Source organism: Castor canadensis, chromosome 5 (assembly GCF_047511655.1).
Source record: "Castor canadensis chromosome 5, mCasCan1.hap1v2, whole genome shotgun sequence".
NCBI classification, from domain to species: domain Eukaryota; kingdom Metazoa; phylum Chordata; class Mammalia; order Rodentia; family Castoridae; genus Castor; species Castor canadensis.
Window position 1 is genome coordinate 113,286,949 of NC_133390.1, and position 16,670 is coordinate 113,303,618.

At 43.2% G+C, this 16,670-nt stretch overlaps 1 protein-coding gene across 4 annotated transcripts in view; it reads left to right on the forward strand.

Annotated features, from left to right (window-relative positions):
- The window catches only part of C5H3orf33 (chromosome 5 C3orf33 homolog), a 369,083-nt gene that overhangs the window by 18,571 nt on the left and 333,842 nt on the right, over window positions 1-16,670 (forward strand). The window contains exon 5 of one of the 4 annotated variants that reach the window (XM_020183543.2): window positions 1,565-2,533. The exons of 1 other annotated variant lie outside the window; for it this stretch is intronic. In XM_020183543.2, coding sequence (XP_020039132.1) covers window positions 1,565-1,966 — 402 coding nt within the window. In that variant the 3' untranslated portion in view covers window positions 1,967-2,533. 2 more of the 4 variants (XM_020183544.2, XM_074073941.1) reach the window with 2 other exon arrangements.

Here is a 16,670-nt window from a genome sequence, read left to right on the forward strand (position 1 = left end):
ATGATGAAGATAGTAATAGCACTATATTCTGAATGCTGTGTTTATTTTACTTCATTTGTCCTCAAAGCTGCCCTGTGGCAGTTGATGCCAGTCTGAATTGCACATGGGACTCTTAGAGAATGGAATTGTCCTGGCACAGTAACCGGTGAGGAGCCACACTCATGCTAACCTTTATCTTCTGTGCCTGCCGTACCTTGCTTCCAGGGCTGGCAAACTATGCTTATGCATATTGTGATAAAATTTTTGACAGCACCAGTGCAGTCTGTGATCAGAAGACTTCCAAATTCTTTGTGTCCCACATAGAAGAATCCATAGCAGGACATGTGGGTGTAAGTGGAGTTTATTAAAAGTTAGGGGAGGAAAATACAAAGGGAGCATGGTGGGGCCCAGGTGGACTCTGAAGACTGAGAGAATGTGCTTCTCTTCTCCAGGTGCTTTTTAAACCTATATAACCTATGGGAAGGGAAGAACCAGGTGGTTTGCATCCAGTAATCAATGAGTGAGGAGGGGCATAGATGGTTCCAGGCCAGGTGAGGGAGGTCCCTGAGCCAGAGCGTGGTCAATCTGAAATGTAATATTAAGTTTTTGTAAGTCTCAAACTTTCCCTAATTTTAATCTGCTTCTGTCCCTTTACATGTTCTTAGAAAATGTTTCTTAGTTTAAACCTGGAGCTTTCACATTTTTAGAATTTTTTTATTTTTTTGGTAGCACTGGGATTTGAACTCAGGGCCTCGCACTTGCTAGGCAGGTGCTGTACCACTTGAGCCGCTCCACCAGCCCACATTTTTAGAATTTAAGTGTGAATTACTTGTCTAGTGAAACTATTAATATTTTATTAAAATTAATTTTCTTACATTAAAATTCCAAAAGGACCATAGAAATAGCTAAACAGGATCTCCTTTATACAGTGACTCAGTGGGGGAAATGTTCCATTTATCCAGTTCATTAGGTAGTGAGGTATTCCAGGTTTGAAATTTCCTGAAGGATGAAGATTCAAGGCCTATTTTTATGTTAATTATTTTGAGGGAGGTCATTTAAAAATGTATTTGCATGCCAGTGCCCTTCTAATTGTGAAGGAATTGTGAACCTAATTTAGCAGTTTAATGGTGACTCAGTTCGTTATGGACTGACTTAATTTTTAGTTTCTTCAGCTTTCTTTAGTTTGCTTTGCTGTGTGTTCCTGTCCTGGTGCCTCTGTGTGCCTCACTTTCCCTCCAGACAACTAACATACCAAACCAAGAAAGTGCTTTTTATGTCTTACTGCTTCCTAGAGACCAGTGAGTCTGTAGAGAATTCTGTTATCAAAGAGACGATTGACTTTGGACAAAGGTCTCTTCTAATAGTTGTTTGAAGCTCTTTTTAAATTAGCATATATTGTTATACAAACAGTTTTCATCGTGATACTTTCTGTTTTAAACTCTTGAGGACCCTCTGTTATAATTTTTTTGTTTTTCTTTGAAGGACTAAAATTGCTGAATGACTGCTTTTGAGGTAAGTAAGATGTTATTGGCATATCAATATTCTTACATAATTGGTTCCTGTTATATATATTCTTTTTCTCAAGGGTGGATATTTTAGTGTGAATCTGAATGAAGAAATTTTGAGAAGAGGCCTGGGCAAAACTGTTCTTGTTAAAGGTCTAAATCATGATTTTAAAACCCATTGGAAAATTCACAGAAACTTACTTAAAGCTGAGTTAACAGCCGTTAAAAAAGGAGAAGGAATATGGAAGGAAGAATCTGCAAGAGAAATTTATTTAGAAAAATTCAAACACTCCTGGAGAGAAATATGGAAAAAAGACAGTTATTTAAAAACAAGTGCGTTAGACTTCAGCATGAAAACAGAAAGTTATTATGAGAAATTCAGAAGGACTTATGAAACATGGAAAGACAACGTGAGTAACCACTCCTTAATACTGAAATTCAGAGAATTTATGAGTCGCTTACACTTTCGTAGAAAAGAATGAAATACCCAAAAGTTCTAGAGGTGACCTACTCTGAAGAATAAAATATGTAAATATATGTGAGACAAAAGAAAGGCCTTTGGAAACTTCCATTGTGACCTCCTTTGTGACCTTAAAGAGTGGAAAGAAGGACCAATGGTGTGAGAATCAGGAGCAACCAATCAGAACATTGCAGGCACAGACAACCAAAATGCTGCTTTCTGCACGCCTAATTAGCATAGCGATTGAGCAACACTTTGGAGAAAACAGAAAAAACCTGAGACTGTTATTTCTCTGGCACTCTCCCTTGGAAACACTGCCCACAGGCACCTCTGGGGGCTCTGCTCTCCCACTTTACACTTTTCTACCTCAATAAACTTCTTTATTCACCACTGTTTTCTGTGAAGCTCATTCTTCTGCCTTGTGAGGCAAGAAGTGGGAACTCCCATTTCATACGGACATTTTTCGCTGATTTGAATTGGAAAGTTCCTCACATGGTCAAAGTTGTAGTTCAAAGTATAACATCTGAATTAATTTAAGTAAATTGTGATTAATATAATATGCTTCTAGGAAAACATGAACACAATAAAAGGTTACCAAGTTGAAGAATGTGTGTATATAATGCTAATGTTTTACTTTTTGTTTCCATCTAAATCCAGGGCCTCACGAATTCTAAGTAAGGGCTCTTCTGTATAGCTGCATCCTCAGCCCTGTAAGTGCTAAGGAGAAAGTTTAAGTATTGGCAGTTGTGCTATGTTAGTTATTTTGGGCAGCCACATTTAATTTTTGCTTGGAGAAAATATTTGCTTACTTTTCCAGTTTGATTAACTTTCATTATTTATAATAAAGGAAATTCTTCATACTTTATACCTGAGGCCTTTTTTTCTCCCAGCTGTTTTGTAACTGGTAGAATTTTGAGCAGTATAGTAAGACCTCACTCAGACAGTCCCTGCAATGGAAGGGCTAATGTCTCCCTGTCTTTAGGTCAGGGGATCATCTGAAAATAAGAAACAGTGTGCTGAGGAGAGAATGGGACGCCTAGGACATCGCGGAGCCTCTGCAGTACTCAGTGCTTGAATTGCCCCCAATTTTTGGTTGTGTGAGATAGTAAACTGATACATTCTTAAAGCCAACTTGGCCCCTACATTTGATATGCACACAATCTTGCTGTTAAAATGATTCTGACAGTATAAACTTCTTTCACAATAATCCACTAATGTCCACAAAGTCCACAGAAACTTTTTTTAAAAAATGTCAGACCTATCAATGTCCAGACTCTTGTGAGAATCTATACTATAGGATGAGAAGTTTACTGTGCTGCCTGACTCCTTGTTAAACCAAAAGAATTTTGCAGCCTTTATAAATTAAACAATGTTAATTTTCAGTAAGGTCTCAAATATTCCCAAAATTTTGTGTGTGGGTGTGGTTTTATATTTTCACCTTTCTTAGTGATAGGAAATGACATTGTAGTTTTTATTTCCTGGTTCTATTGCCTCAATAACTTTTTGTTTTAAGGCATTGTCATCTATTTTCATTTGCAGAGAAGTTAACAGCATGGCAAGCTCTTGCGTATTATTCTTTCCCAGTTTGGCATTGTGAATCCGAATCTGGATCTTGCCTCCCAGGATGTCAGATGTCATCCTGAATTAGTTCAGGAAGCTTCTGCCGGTATAACCAGAGCACTGTTAATTCTCTTAAAGGTTATGCCATGTGAAGATGAGGCTGATGCAGGTGTACCTGGGACCTGATCTAATTTCCTTTAATAAAGTAGGGAACCTCTATTTTATTGCTGTAGTGAGCAGGAGGAAACATAGGTCAAGAAGTCTCCTGTTGTGTGCAGAGACCATTGCTCACTGAGCATGTGTGACTGACCATGCTGACCATTTTTCTACTGAGGCAGCAGCAGTTTTAGCACCTCTTATGGTTGCTTAGTGGAGAAGTCCGTTGGCTGGCATCTTCTGGGCCCACATCTGCTCTTTTGGCTTTATCAGCATCTTTGGTGGTACAAGGGCAAGGTGAACTGGGATCTTTGTCTCTGGAGCTGGGTATAAAAGGACAATTTGAAAAAGTTATTTTGAGGCAAGATTTCTGACCAAAGCTCAGGTTCCTTTTCACAGAGAGGATTTACTACTTCTTGATCCTGCTAGGACTCAGAAATATGGCACCCAAAATATGGTGACTTCCCATACTGAGCATTTTAAGGTGAAGGAAATTGAAAAAACCGCAGAAGCAGGAAAGTCAGTCTGACTTTCTCCCACCTCCTCCCCTGAAGCAGGCCATGAAAGAATTCTCTGACCTACCTTCTCTGAAAGTAGGTCAGAAGAACCTTGTTCCAGAAAGATCTTACCCTGTGCCCAGAGGTCAAGAAGAATCTGAACAAGCAGGTATTGATAATTCCCTGCCCCCCCCACACACACTTTCCTAACCATCAGGTCATACCCTGTTGTACTCTAATCCTACTTCTGCATGACTATCCATAAAAATACAATCTTCCTGAGGTTTTTGGATTCCTATTTCTGAAGGCTCCCATGTCATGTAAAACATTAAATAAATTGTCATGCTTTTTCTCTTATTACTCTGTCTTCTTATAACAGATGTCACCCACAAACCTTGCAAGGGGTGAAGAAAATGATCTTTTTACAGGTGTCCAGTCTCTAGATCCCTTTCTTTTTTGGGAGAGGACAGTACTGGGGTTTGAACTCAAGACCTTGCACTTGATAGGCAGGAACTCCACAACACCCCCAGACCCTTTGCTTTGGCTATTTTTGAGATAGGGACTTGCATTTACACCTGAGCTTCCTGGACCATGATCTTCCTGTTTACTGTTACCAGGTATCGGGGATGACAGGCATGCATCACCATACCCAACTTTTCATCGGTTGAGATGGAGTCCCTCAGACTTGTTGCCCCACCGACCTTGAATGTCAATGCTCCCATCTAGGATTACATCTTTTTTTCTGTTTTGAGCTAGGGTCTCAAAGACTGGCCTTGAACTCCTGGATGCAAGCCATCCTCCTGCCTCAGCCTCCCAAGTAGCTGGGACTATAGTCACTTGTCATTGCATCTGGTTGACTCAATTACTTTTAAAATACTTCAAATGAGTTTAGTGCCTTATTTGTAAAGGGTTGAAATTTTTGGTCCTTAATGATCTATTTTCTTTTTGATTCAAATTTTCCCTTGGTTAAGTTAATTTTCATTTCCCAGTAAGCCTTCTTATGAGTAAAGTGTTGAAAGCAACACCAGCTTTATCATAATTAATGGTGAGCAAAACTTGGGAGGAGGGAAAACTGTCCATGCATGTGATCCAGCACTATCATATGCCAAGAGCATATTCCAGCAACAATCAGAAACGGAGAACCGACAACCAGGGTCTCTGTGCTCTGCCTTCTTTGCCTTGATGTTTCTGTGGTTCCTTCCATGAGGCAGGTGCCCACATACTGGCTCTTCTTCAGCACATTCAGCTATAGCTCCCTCAGGGCTCATAGTTCCCTCATCAAGGAGGGTCTTACTGTTGTAGGATGGCTCAGACAGAGACTGGGCACCAAAACTTTCCGGAAGCAAGTTTATTAAGCAGGCCGGCAGCAACTCAGCAGATTCACATCCAAAGGCTGAGCCCCAAGAACAAAGGGGGGTTTCCTTATACACCATTTAGAGCAGGTTACAGAAGTCAGGGGGTGGGGGAGGGTTATGGCTTGTCACATACATGGTCACATGCTATTTTATTGGCCATTTTAGCCTCTGGGGCAAGGTAACCCTTCTCTGTTCCTATCCCAGGTGCTAGGTGACATTCCTCAAATCTGTTTTTTTCTGATTTGCTGTTGCACTCATTATCTCTCACTGTCTCCCTTGCCCCTCCCTGCCTTCCTGCCACATTCCCCCTTTGATGCTTGGACCCATTTCAGGGTCAAAGAGCATCAGCTTGATCTAGGGGTTTATGTTTTTACAGTGTCATTACATGGCCAAGAGCTGTCTTCTCAGCACATATACTTATCATTTGGCATACAAGTTTTCTCCCAGGCCAGGCCTCCACAGGTGTTTCCAATACCCTGAGGTTGATGGATAGAGTTTTTAGCTATTACAGCACACACATCAAAGTATATAGATACTGGCCTTTTGGGGTTGTAACCCTGTGTCCAGCTAATAAGCTCCCCAGTGTTGGTGAAACTTTCTACCTCTAGCCATTGATCCCAAGGGTGATAGATGGGGTTAAAACAGATGCACTGACCATCAGGAGAGCACACTGAGTAGGTGGTATGGTTGTGGGTGCATGACCCAACAACTGTACCCACACAAGAATAATAAGTATGGAAAACTAGAGTTTTGGTAACAACACTTCCCACTTGGGCAGTGCACATACATGAGTTACAATCCAAAGCCTCCAGGTCTCCAGGTAGAGAGCTGACCAAGATTAGCAAGAAGAAAACATGGAAGGGACTCATCCTCAAAGTTGAGATAGGCAACTCCTCAAGCTTCCACCATGTGTAGACTAGTCAGCTTCTGGAGTGACAAGAGCAGGGCTGACATCTTGTCTCCTTGTCCTTGGTCTCCTTTATCTCCTGGGAAGCAGGGTCCTGCTGGGGAAAGGCATGGATATTCCAGAGGGTGATCTTGCATGGTGAGGCTGGGTCAGGGATGCACTCCCACTAGAGGGAAGCCAGCTTCATTCAGCTGTGGTGGATCCAGGGAACAATCTCTGCTACCTTAACTGTGGTGGGGGTGAACAAAACAACAACAAAGGGCCCCTCCCGTGGGGCTTTACCGGTTAAACATTCCATTCCTTAACCCAAACAGCATCCCCTGGTTTATAAAGGTATGTGGGAGTTGTCAGGCTAATGGGAGGGGTCTCTCTCTTACCCAATCATTGATTTTTGAGAGAATCAACCGAGGGCCTGCATCTGCTGTCTCAGGGTGAATTCACTTATTTCCTTAAGGTCCCCTTATTTTCTTAAGGACCTTGACTAAAGGGGGTGGCACCCAAAAAAAGAATTTGAAAAGGAGATAGACCCATCCACTTGGTGGGCCTAGACCTAATTCTGAGCAAGGCTATGGGCAATAAATGATCCCACTGTAAATGGGTCTCCTGGCATAGTTTTCCCAATTGCAAGTTTAGAGTCTTGTTTATATGTTCTCCTTTACCTGAACTCTTGGGGCAGTAGGCCGTTTGCAGCTTCCAAGTTATTTCTATGCCCTTAGCCACCAACTCTTCTACCTCAACCACGAAGGCCAGCCCATTGTCCAATCCAATAGATCGGACCAAGGGTTGATTTCCTTTAACAGTCACCTGGCCACTTCCTGGACTTTCTCAGTCCAAGTAGAGAAGGCTTCCACCCATCCTGAGAAGGTACAAACACCAGCAAATATCTACATCCTCTGGTCCATGGCATCTCAATAAAATCCACGGTGGACAGTTTGGGATATAAAAATGATGGGCCAAGGTGGTCTCAAGAATTGAGACTTGCACCCTGAGTGAGTTCCTTCATGGAACTGCTCAACAGATGTGGGAGCCAGAGACTCTGGAATTGCAATATGGCCTTCGGCAAATTTCCACCACCCACCTGGCAGGAAACTTCCTCCTTCATTCTCAAACCAACGCTGTTCTTGTGAAGTATACCATGGGTCCCGTTCAGATAAGGGGCATGGGAACAAAGCAGCTGTCAGTGAGGCTAAGGTTTGTCCTCCTGTGAGGGCTGCTCACTTGGCTTGCCTATCAGCTTTTTGGTTTTTCTGAATAGATGTTGTCTCCTGCTTCTGGTGCCCTCAGCAGTGCATGACCACTACTCATGTAGGGACCCATACAGCTTCTAGAAATTCCAGAATTTCTTGTCCATACTTAACATTTTTTCCTCCTGAGTTAATGAGACTCCTTTCTTTATATAGGGCTCCGTAGACAAGAATGGTAGTAAAGGCATATTTAGAGTCTGTATAGCTATTTACCCACACTCCTGCAGCAAGCTGGAGCACCTGCGTGAGAGCAATGAGTTCAGTCTTTTGTGCAGAGGTCCCAACTAGCTGTGGATGTGCTTTAATGACAGCGCTCAGAGTCACTACTGCATATCCAGCAAAATGTGTGCCATCCTGGACAAAGCTGCTGCCATCTGTGAAATACTCAACTTCCGGATGACTGATAAACTGATTGATCAGTCAAGTCTGGCTGGCTGGAGAACACCTCATCCGTAATCTCTAAACAGTCATACTCTGGGGGTCCTCAATCAACTGGCAACAGGGAGGTTGGATTTAGAGTCTTAACAACCTCTAATCAGATACACAGGTTTTCACATAACATGCTTTGACATGTGACCATTTGGGAGTTTGTCAACCAATAATTTCCTTTATATTCCATAAGAGTCAAAACAGAGTGGAGAACTCAGACTGTGAGTTCTTCTCCCAAAGTAAGTTTGTCTGCTTCAGCCACCAAGACGGCAGTGGCCACCAGGGAGCACAGGCAGGGCAGCCAGCCTTGGGAAACTGCATCAAGTTGCTTTAATAAATAGGCCACTGGGTGGTGCCAGGAACCTAGCAGCTGGATCAAGACTCCTACAGCTGTCCCCAGTCTCTCATTTACATATAGGAAGAAGGCTTCATCACATCTGGCAGGCCCAGAGCAAGGACATTTGTGAGTGCCATCTTAATTTTTTTTTAAAGGCCTTTTCTTGTTTTTCTCCCTATACCATGGGTTCCTGTTCTCCCCCCTTTGTGGCTTCATAAAGGAGTTTTGCCAAGAGATAGTAATTAGGGATCCAGATCCAGCAGAAACCTGCAGCCCCTAGAAATTCTCTAATCTGTCGATGGGTCTTGGGGGCCAGAATGGAACAGATGGCCTGTTTTCTCTCAGGGCTCTGTCTACGTTGTCCTTGTGGCAGGTGAGACCTGAGGTATCTGACAATATACTAGCAAATCTGGGTTTTCTTTCAGGAAACCTTATATCCTGCCTTCTACAAAAGGGAGAGAAAGAGGCGAGTTCCTTCCATACAAATCCTCCTGAGTTGGTCCAGCCAACAGATGGTCATCTACATACTGGAGAGTGTGCAGCCATGCTGGTTGACCTAGAAAGCCTTTAGGTCAGATACCAAGGCAGTCCCAAAGACAGTGGGAGAGTTTTTGAAGCCTTGTGGCAACTGAGTCCAAGTCAATTTTCCCTTCTCTCCAGTACTAGGATTTTTCCGTTGGAAGGCAAAGATGGGTTGGTTCTGTGGATCCAGGCAGATGCAGAAAAATGTGTCCTTAAGGTTCAGGCAGGTTTTGCCTCTGGCTAACAGGAGTGGCTCCTGGCTTTAATTCTTCCACCACCAGAAGTATGTTCCGAGCCAGTCTGGTGTGTATGGGGGTGTTGTCCTCAGCCCATACTTCTGGAATCTTAAAGGGAAGCTCAGGCATCTCAGGAATCTCTCTCTTATGGGCAGAGTGTCCCCATTCCTCCTCGTGCACAACGATGAGAGTTAGAATTTTGGCTTCAGGCCCTCTCAGCTTTAAGGCTGCCATGCCATCAGAATCAAAAGTTATGTGTGCCCTTAGTTTGCACAAGTCTCTGCCCATCAAGGCCACAGGACAATCAGGAAGGTAGAGGAACTCATGTCTTACTTCATGCTTTCCAAGATCATATTTAGAGTCAGAAGAAGCGGTTGGCAGTCTGTCCAGGTGGGCTTATGAGTTTGTATGATGGACTGCATTGGCTCAATCAGGGCCTGAGGCTCTTTTTGTGAAGGAAGGGATATGGTGCTTCCAATTTAGGAGGTCTGTTGTGGTAAAGGACTGGTAGACAAATGTCTGCCTTCCTCCTTGTATCTGACCATGCTGGTCATAATATATTGGGCCCTGGCCCTCTCTCAGGGGCATCTGCAGTGCAGTGGGTTCCAGGGGTAGAGGCTAGGCCTGTAGTGGGACTGTTCAGATGTTCCTGGTTAAACTAGGGGCCAGTCTCACAGGGAGCTGAGGGCTGGTGGGCTTGGAGTGAGCATGAGGTTCATGGGGCCTGATGAAGATGGGGTTGTTGCACTTTTAATGACTCCTGGGCCTGGCCTTGGCCTTGTAGACATATTTGCTGCTGGGGCTTCCCCATCTGATGCTGCTTCCCCTCCCAAGGGTGGAGGCAAAGGGGCAGAAGGTGGTGAGTATAGTGGCACATGAGGGGTAGGGTCTTCTCAGGGTCCCCCGCTAATGTGGGTTTCTCTGGCTTTTCACATTTTTCCCTGCACTTGGAAGCTGTTGCCACCCTGGCTACCGTGACCCTACATGCTTTCTTTTGGGTGGAACTTTAGCCACATGGACTGACTGAGGACTGCATCCTGGCAGCAATCAATATAAGGAAACTGATCTGGGTGTTCAGATACAAGCACTTCAAAAACTCTACTGACTATAACCTTATCTAACGACCCCTCCAAGGGCCATCCTGTACCAAAACCAGGCCAGTCTATTTCACAGAAGGTCATAAGCTTGCAAGGAGTCAGCTTGACTCTGTAATCTCCATTAAATGCCTTTTTAAAGTTCTTAAGCATGCACCCTAGGGGTGCACCTCCTCCTGTGCCTCCTGTTGCCAGAGGTCAAGACAGACAGAAACAGAAGGGATGAGGGTTGTGGAGAGGAGATAAGGGGTCCTCCTTTCCGCACTCAGGGGAAAACAAATAACACCACTTGCTATGTCTGTCTCCAGCTGCTTCCTTTGCAGGGATTTAGGTGTCTCTTAGCCATAATGAATCCATATAAGCCCCGGACCAGAGGCTCTGTTAGGGCTCACCCTAGACCATATGAGTTCACCATGGACCTGCAGGTTGGGACTCCACACTCTCTTCGTAGCTGGGCTGTGTCTCTGGCTCACACTTTCATACACTCTCACACTCTCCCTGAACCTGAGAGACTCAGTTTCACCCCTAACGGCAGTTACTAGGGTGTCTATGGGAATAGATCGGGTTCCCCTTCTGCCTCCTAAAGGCAGGCCTATTATTTGAACCTGGGTTCTTACCAGTCTGATGAGCGGGGTTCCCAAATTGGGTTCCTGAGTCTTTCTGGGATCCTTTGTGTGACCAAAATTTGCCTCCTTTGTTCACCAGGAAAGAGGCTCCCTCCCCCCCTTATCAACATGTTCTACGGCAGCTGGCGGGGGCAGCCCTCCCAGCAAGTCAGGGATAATGAGTCAGTGACAAGGAGGTGAAAACACCACCTCAAAATCCCAGATGAGCCCCCAGAAATGTTGTAGGATGGCTCAGACAGAGATATGAGGCACCAAAGCTTTTGGGAAGCAAGTTTATTAAGCAGGGCGGCAGCAACTCAGCAGATTCACATCCAAAGGCTGAGCCCCGAGAACAAAGGGGGCTTTCCTGATGTACCATGTAGAGCAGGTTACAGAAATGGGGGGTACAGCTTGTCCCAAACATGGTCACATACTATTTCATTGGCTATTTTAATCTCTGGGGTGAGGTGATCCTTCTCTGGTCTCACCCCAGGGGCTACATGACATTCCTCAAATCCATTTTTTTGTTTGTTTGTTTCGCTGTTGAACTCATCATCTCTCATTAGCTCCATTCCCCTTGTCTGCTTTCCTGCCACATTACCTTTCTCTTCCATCTGCTTAACTCTCAGGGAAGCCTGGTCTACAGCCCCTAAATGCTGAATCCTTACTTGCTGGGATGACAAGAACACATTAGTGTATGTGGAAGATGGTTGGACTAATCATTCCATCATTAGGAGGAGAAGGGGAGGTCACAATAGCAATTCTGCATAAGTCTTGCCATTTTTCATGGTGTCAGTTCAACTTACAGGGAACATATGCATATTAAACTAAGTGATGGGAATGTCAGCTTCTGTCTCTTCCTTCAGTCCTTTTTTCATGCCTCTTTCCCCTTGTCTCAAGAAAATGAAGTGCCAGCAGGTCAAGTGCTTAGCAAATTTCAGAAAGGAGACAAACAGTATTTGCCAACTTGGTGGGTCATATGGCACTCTCAGTTTTGTTTAAGATAGGATTTCATTATGTAGTCCAGGCTGGCCTCGAAATGCAGATCTTGAGTCATCCTCCTGAGTACTGGGATGACAGGCAGGGACCACCATGCCTGATTGAATACATTTTCTTTAAACTTGGCCATGGAAGCCAGCATTGCTGTTGTCTGTTATTGCTGCTCCCTCTGGGAACTCTCTGAGTCTGGTAAAGGTCCCAGTCAGTATGTCATAGCAACCCAAAACACTTACAAAACCTGCTTTCAGAGAATTAACTGCACCTGGAGCAGGTAGATAATACAGTGCCTAATTGTCTTCTGAATGCCTCCAGCATCATTTGATTCCTTAACAAAGTGAGACGGCATCTTTGAGATATGTGTTCCTCCCTTGCGGTGACTTAATTCCATTGGCTGGCAAGGGGCATATTGTTGACAGTCTATCCCAAATCCAGTGATTTTTCACAAAGAGACTACATGGTTCAAGAAGCCAAGTAACAGCAGCATTTCAAAAGCTGAGTGTACCAACAGAGCCATTACTGCTTGTCACATAAAAGGGATGGCAGGCACACTAATGGCACAGTTACTGCTGCTGGGTGGCTGGAGATGTCTTCCCAGCTCTCTGGTTTGCATCTTTTCTAAAGCCACTACCAAGGCAGCAATTTCAATGAAGGCAAATCACAGAGAGAAAGTAATGTAATTTTATGAAAAGACTGATGAAAACGAAAAACTCAAAATTAAAAATTAAAGTGGTTGAGAGCAGAAATTTAAAAGTAAAAAGTCTTTAAAAATGAATCAATATTCATGTGTTGATTCAATGAATTCATCATTCACTTACAGTTGATCCTCCATTGTGGGTTCTGCATTCACAGGTTCAACCAACTGAAGACTGGAAATTCCTGGAAAAGTAAATTGGGTCTTTACTGAATAGGACAGATCTTTTTTTCTTGTCATTACTCCCTAAATCACACAGCATAACAACCATGTGCATGGCACCTACATTGTGTTAGGTATTATGAATAATCTAGAAATGATTTGAGGTATATGAGAGAATGTACATAGGGGTATATGAGAGAATGTGTGCATACACAATACTGTGTGAATTTATAAGAGATTGAGCTTCCGTAGATTTTGGTATCTTTCAGGGTCTTGACACCCATAGGGAGTGCTGACTGCTCTATTTTGAGATACCTGTTTAAGCTCATTTAACTCCTCTCACTAAAACTGCATCAAGGGCAAATCATGGTGACACACACCTGTATCCTACCACTTGGGAGGCAGAGCCAAGAGGATTGTGAGGCTAGCCTGGGCTACGTAGACACTGTCTCAAAATTTTTTTTTTCATGAAGTCAAATAAATATTAAAATAAAAAAAATGGTATCAACAATGGGACATGGGAAGTTGTCATTGATTAGCTAGAGAGTTGGCTTAAGATATTGATGATTTAAAAAAAGATTTTTTTCAGTATTGAAATCAGGGCTTTACTCTTGCTAGACAAGAGAACTACTGTTTGATCCACAGCCCGAATCCCTTGATGATTCTAGGGTTCAGTATTTTTCTTCAGGAAAGGTAGAGTTTGTCTAGGAAATAAAGGGGTGTATTTCCCAAAAACATCCTGAAAAGTTATCCTCTTATTGGGTCTCTGAGTGATGTGAATTCCTTATGGTCAAGTTCAGAGGTAGCTCCTCATTATCTGGGACCCTAAAGCCAAATGCCTGCTCCTGACATGTGGAGGGAATATAGGATGTTAGCTGGTCCTAGTGTGTATATTATCCAGCTGGATAGGAATAATGATAATTCCTAGTCTTGGCTGCATATTTCTTGGTCAGTCAATCTGGATGCTTGTGTTAGTCAGCTTGCTGTCACTATAGTAAAGTAGCTAAGATAACCAACTATAACCACTGGGAAACTGGTGGCTCACACCTGTAGTCCTAGCTACTCTGGAGGCAGAGATCAAGATGATTGTGGTTCGAGGCCAGGCCAGGCAAATAGTTCTCAAGATTCTATCTTGAAAATACCCAACACAAAACAGGGCTAGTGGAGTGGCTCAAGTGGTAGATTGCCTGCCTAGCAAGCATGAGACCCTGAGTTTAAACCCTAGCACCACCAAGAAAAAAAAAAAAAGGTTTCTTTTGCTCATGGTTTCAAAGCTTTCAGTTCATGGTTCTTGGCTCTATTGCTTTTGCCTGTGGTGGCATAATACATTATGATGGGAGAGAAACCAGAGTTTTTGGCTCAAGGCCCAAGCTCCTGGGATTCCACATGCCAGGTTCAGACCCTTGCCCCTAAACACCAAATAAAGAGGCATGGTGAAGGCAGAGAAGGATGATTTACTGCACAGTTTGAGGCACATCGTGGGGAGAGGCAGAGTAAGCACTCAGCTCATCTTCAGCCATCTTCAGGTACAGATATGAACTTTAGCTTTAAATAGACAAAGAATTAGTGGCAGGAGACAAAAGGTATACATAGTTAAACAGTCCCAGTCACAGATGTGTTCTGGTTGACCATTATCTCAGTCCAAAATTTCCAGAGAAGGGTTCCAGAAAAGTTGTTACTGCTGTCAGCACTTGAAGGGAGCAAGCTGGTTCCTATGAGAGGATTGATCCTACTCTAGGTTGTAACCTCATCATCTATAGGTAATTGTCCTCATTTGAGGTGTGGTGTGTCCTGCAAGGTTCTACTGTCCTTAGGGGTAGTTTTAGTCCCTGTTACACATATGTTATTGATCATTCCTGTCCTTTCCTGATTCCAAGGTGGCTGCAAGAGAGAATGACTTAGAGCAAAGACAGATATAAAATGAAGGAGAGGTGCCATTTTTTCTCCCATTTTTAGTTAATTCATGGCCCAAGTAAGGAATCAGTGCTTTTTAGCACCTCTTACAAGATCACATGGTGGAGTAAGCTGTTCACCTCAGTGGCAGGGAAACACAGACAGAGGAAGGGGCTGGAGTTCCAATATCCCTCTCGAAGGAACATTTCCCAGTGGCCTAACTTCTTCCATTAGACCCCACTTCTTAAAGGTGGGGCCATCTCCCAACAACCACAGGCCAGTGACCAAGGCTTCAACACATGGTCCTTTGGAGAACACTTATCCAAACCATAGCAGTGCCCAATTCTATTCTCTGAAAGATTGCCCTTATTCTCCATGGTCTTTTCAGACATAGGTATTGGGGCAGACCCACCCTTTCCTCAAAGCACAACTCTAGAAGCCCTTTTCTGTTATTGTGATTTGAGAAGCCTGGTGATGGCTGTAGGGTTGTACAATCACAGACCTTTTTCTTCCAGAAGCTTAATCTGGTATGGCTTTGAGATCTACCAATCTACAGGGCAGGACTTGTGGCTTTGAGTACTGTTCTCCTCACTTGTTTCTATTCTGAGAATTATTCCTTCATTCTCTCTCTCTCTTTCTCTGTTTTTCTCTTTCTCTCTCTTTCTCTTTTTTTGTTGTTGGTGGGATTGGAGTTTGAACTCAGGGTTTCATGCTTACAAAGCAGGTGCTCTACTGCTTGAGTCACGCTTCCAGTCCATTTTGCTGTGCTTATTTTGGAGATGGGGCCTCAAGAACTATCCGCCCAAGCTGTCTTCCTGATGTCAGCCTCCCAAGTAGCTAGGATTATGGACCTTTCTTTTTCTTTCTTCTTTCTTTCTTTCCTTCCTTCCTTACTTCTTTCTTTGTTTCTTTCATTCTTTCCTTCCTTCCTTACTTCTTTCCTTCCTTCCTTCCTTACTTCTTTGTTTCTTTCTTTTTCTTTCCTTCCTTCCTTCCTTCTTTCTTTCTTTCTCTTCCCTCCCTCCCTTCCTTCTTTCCTTTCTTTCTTCTCTCTCTCCCTTCCTCCCTCTCTCTCCTTCCTCCCTCCCTTCTCTCTTGTTTCTCTTTCTTTCTCTCACTCTCTCCCTTTCTTTTTTTTTTAACACAACAGAACAAAGTAATAAATAGATTTAATACCTGGCTCAAAAGTGTCACAGTGCGTTACTGAAAGTTACTATAGAAGATGTCATTTTCTAGTACACTCTTCTGAAGAAATATGATGAATAGGTTTCTATAAAGTGAGTTCACTGAGCAATCCATACAGAAATAAGGATTTTTAAGAAAACCAAGTTGTGAAGGTTATTACTTCTATTTTCTGCTTTGTTTTGGTTACCAAAATAGCTTATGGACACTTTAATGCTGCAATTGAGTGATTAGCGCCCTCTTCTGTTCTTCCACAACTATTACTCCTACCTGTTTTAGCATTTGGCACATTCTAATGTAGCTATTTTTATTTACCAGGCTCTTTTCTCTTGTGAGTCCTATGATTCAAAACATACTTATTAAATTTTGCATCATTTTTGCTCCCTCCCCTACACTGAGCTTAATTTCTTGCTCATATTGGGAACTCTACAAATATTTGATAATTCAATAGATGAAAAGATGAAGTGGACCATTAAAGAGTTGGATTCTCATTTTGACTACAACCTGTTTTTCTAGTCTCAGTCCTCAGCCTCCCAAGCTGTACATTGCATGATGCTATACTCTGAAGACTGGTTTTCCTTAAGTGATCTGAAAAAACATTTTATAACCTTGTAAAGTTTAAAGTGACACTTATTTGGGGGCTGAGGATGGTGCTCAATGGTAGCATGCCTGGCGTGTGTAAGGCCCTGGGTTCCACAGTCAAAACAAACACAGACAGGCACACACAGACACACTCACACAGACACACATGCACAGACATGCACATGCTTCTAGGCAACACACTCATTTCTTTTGGACAAATCAAGCATCTTAAATACATATGCAGTTCAAACATGCAAATAAATGAAACCAACATA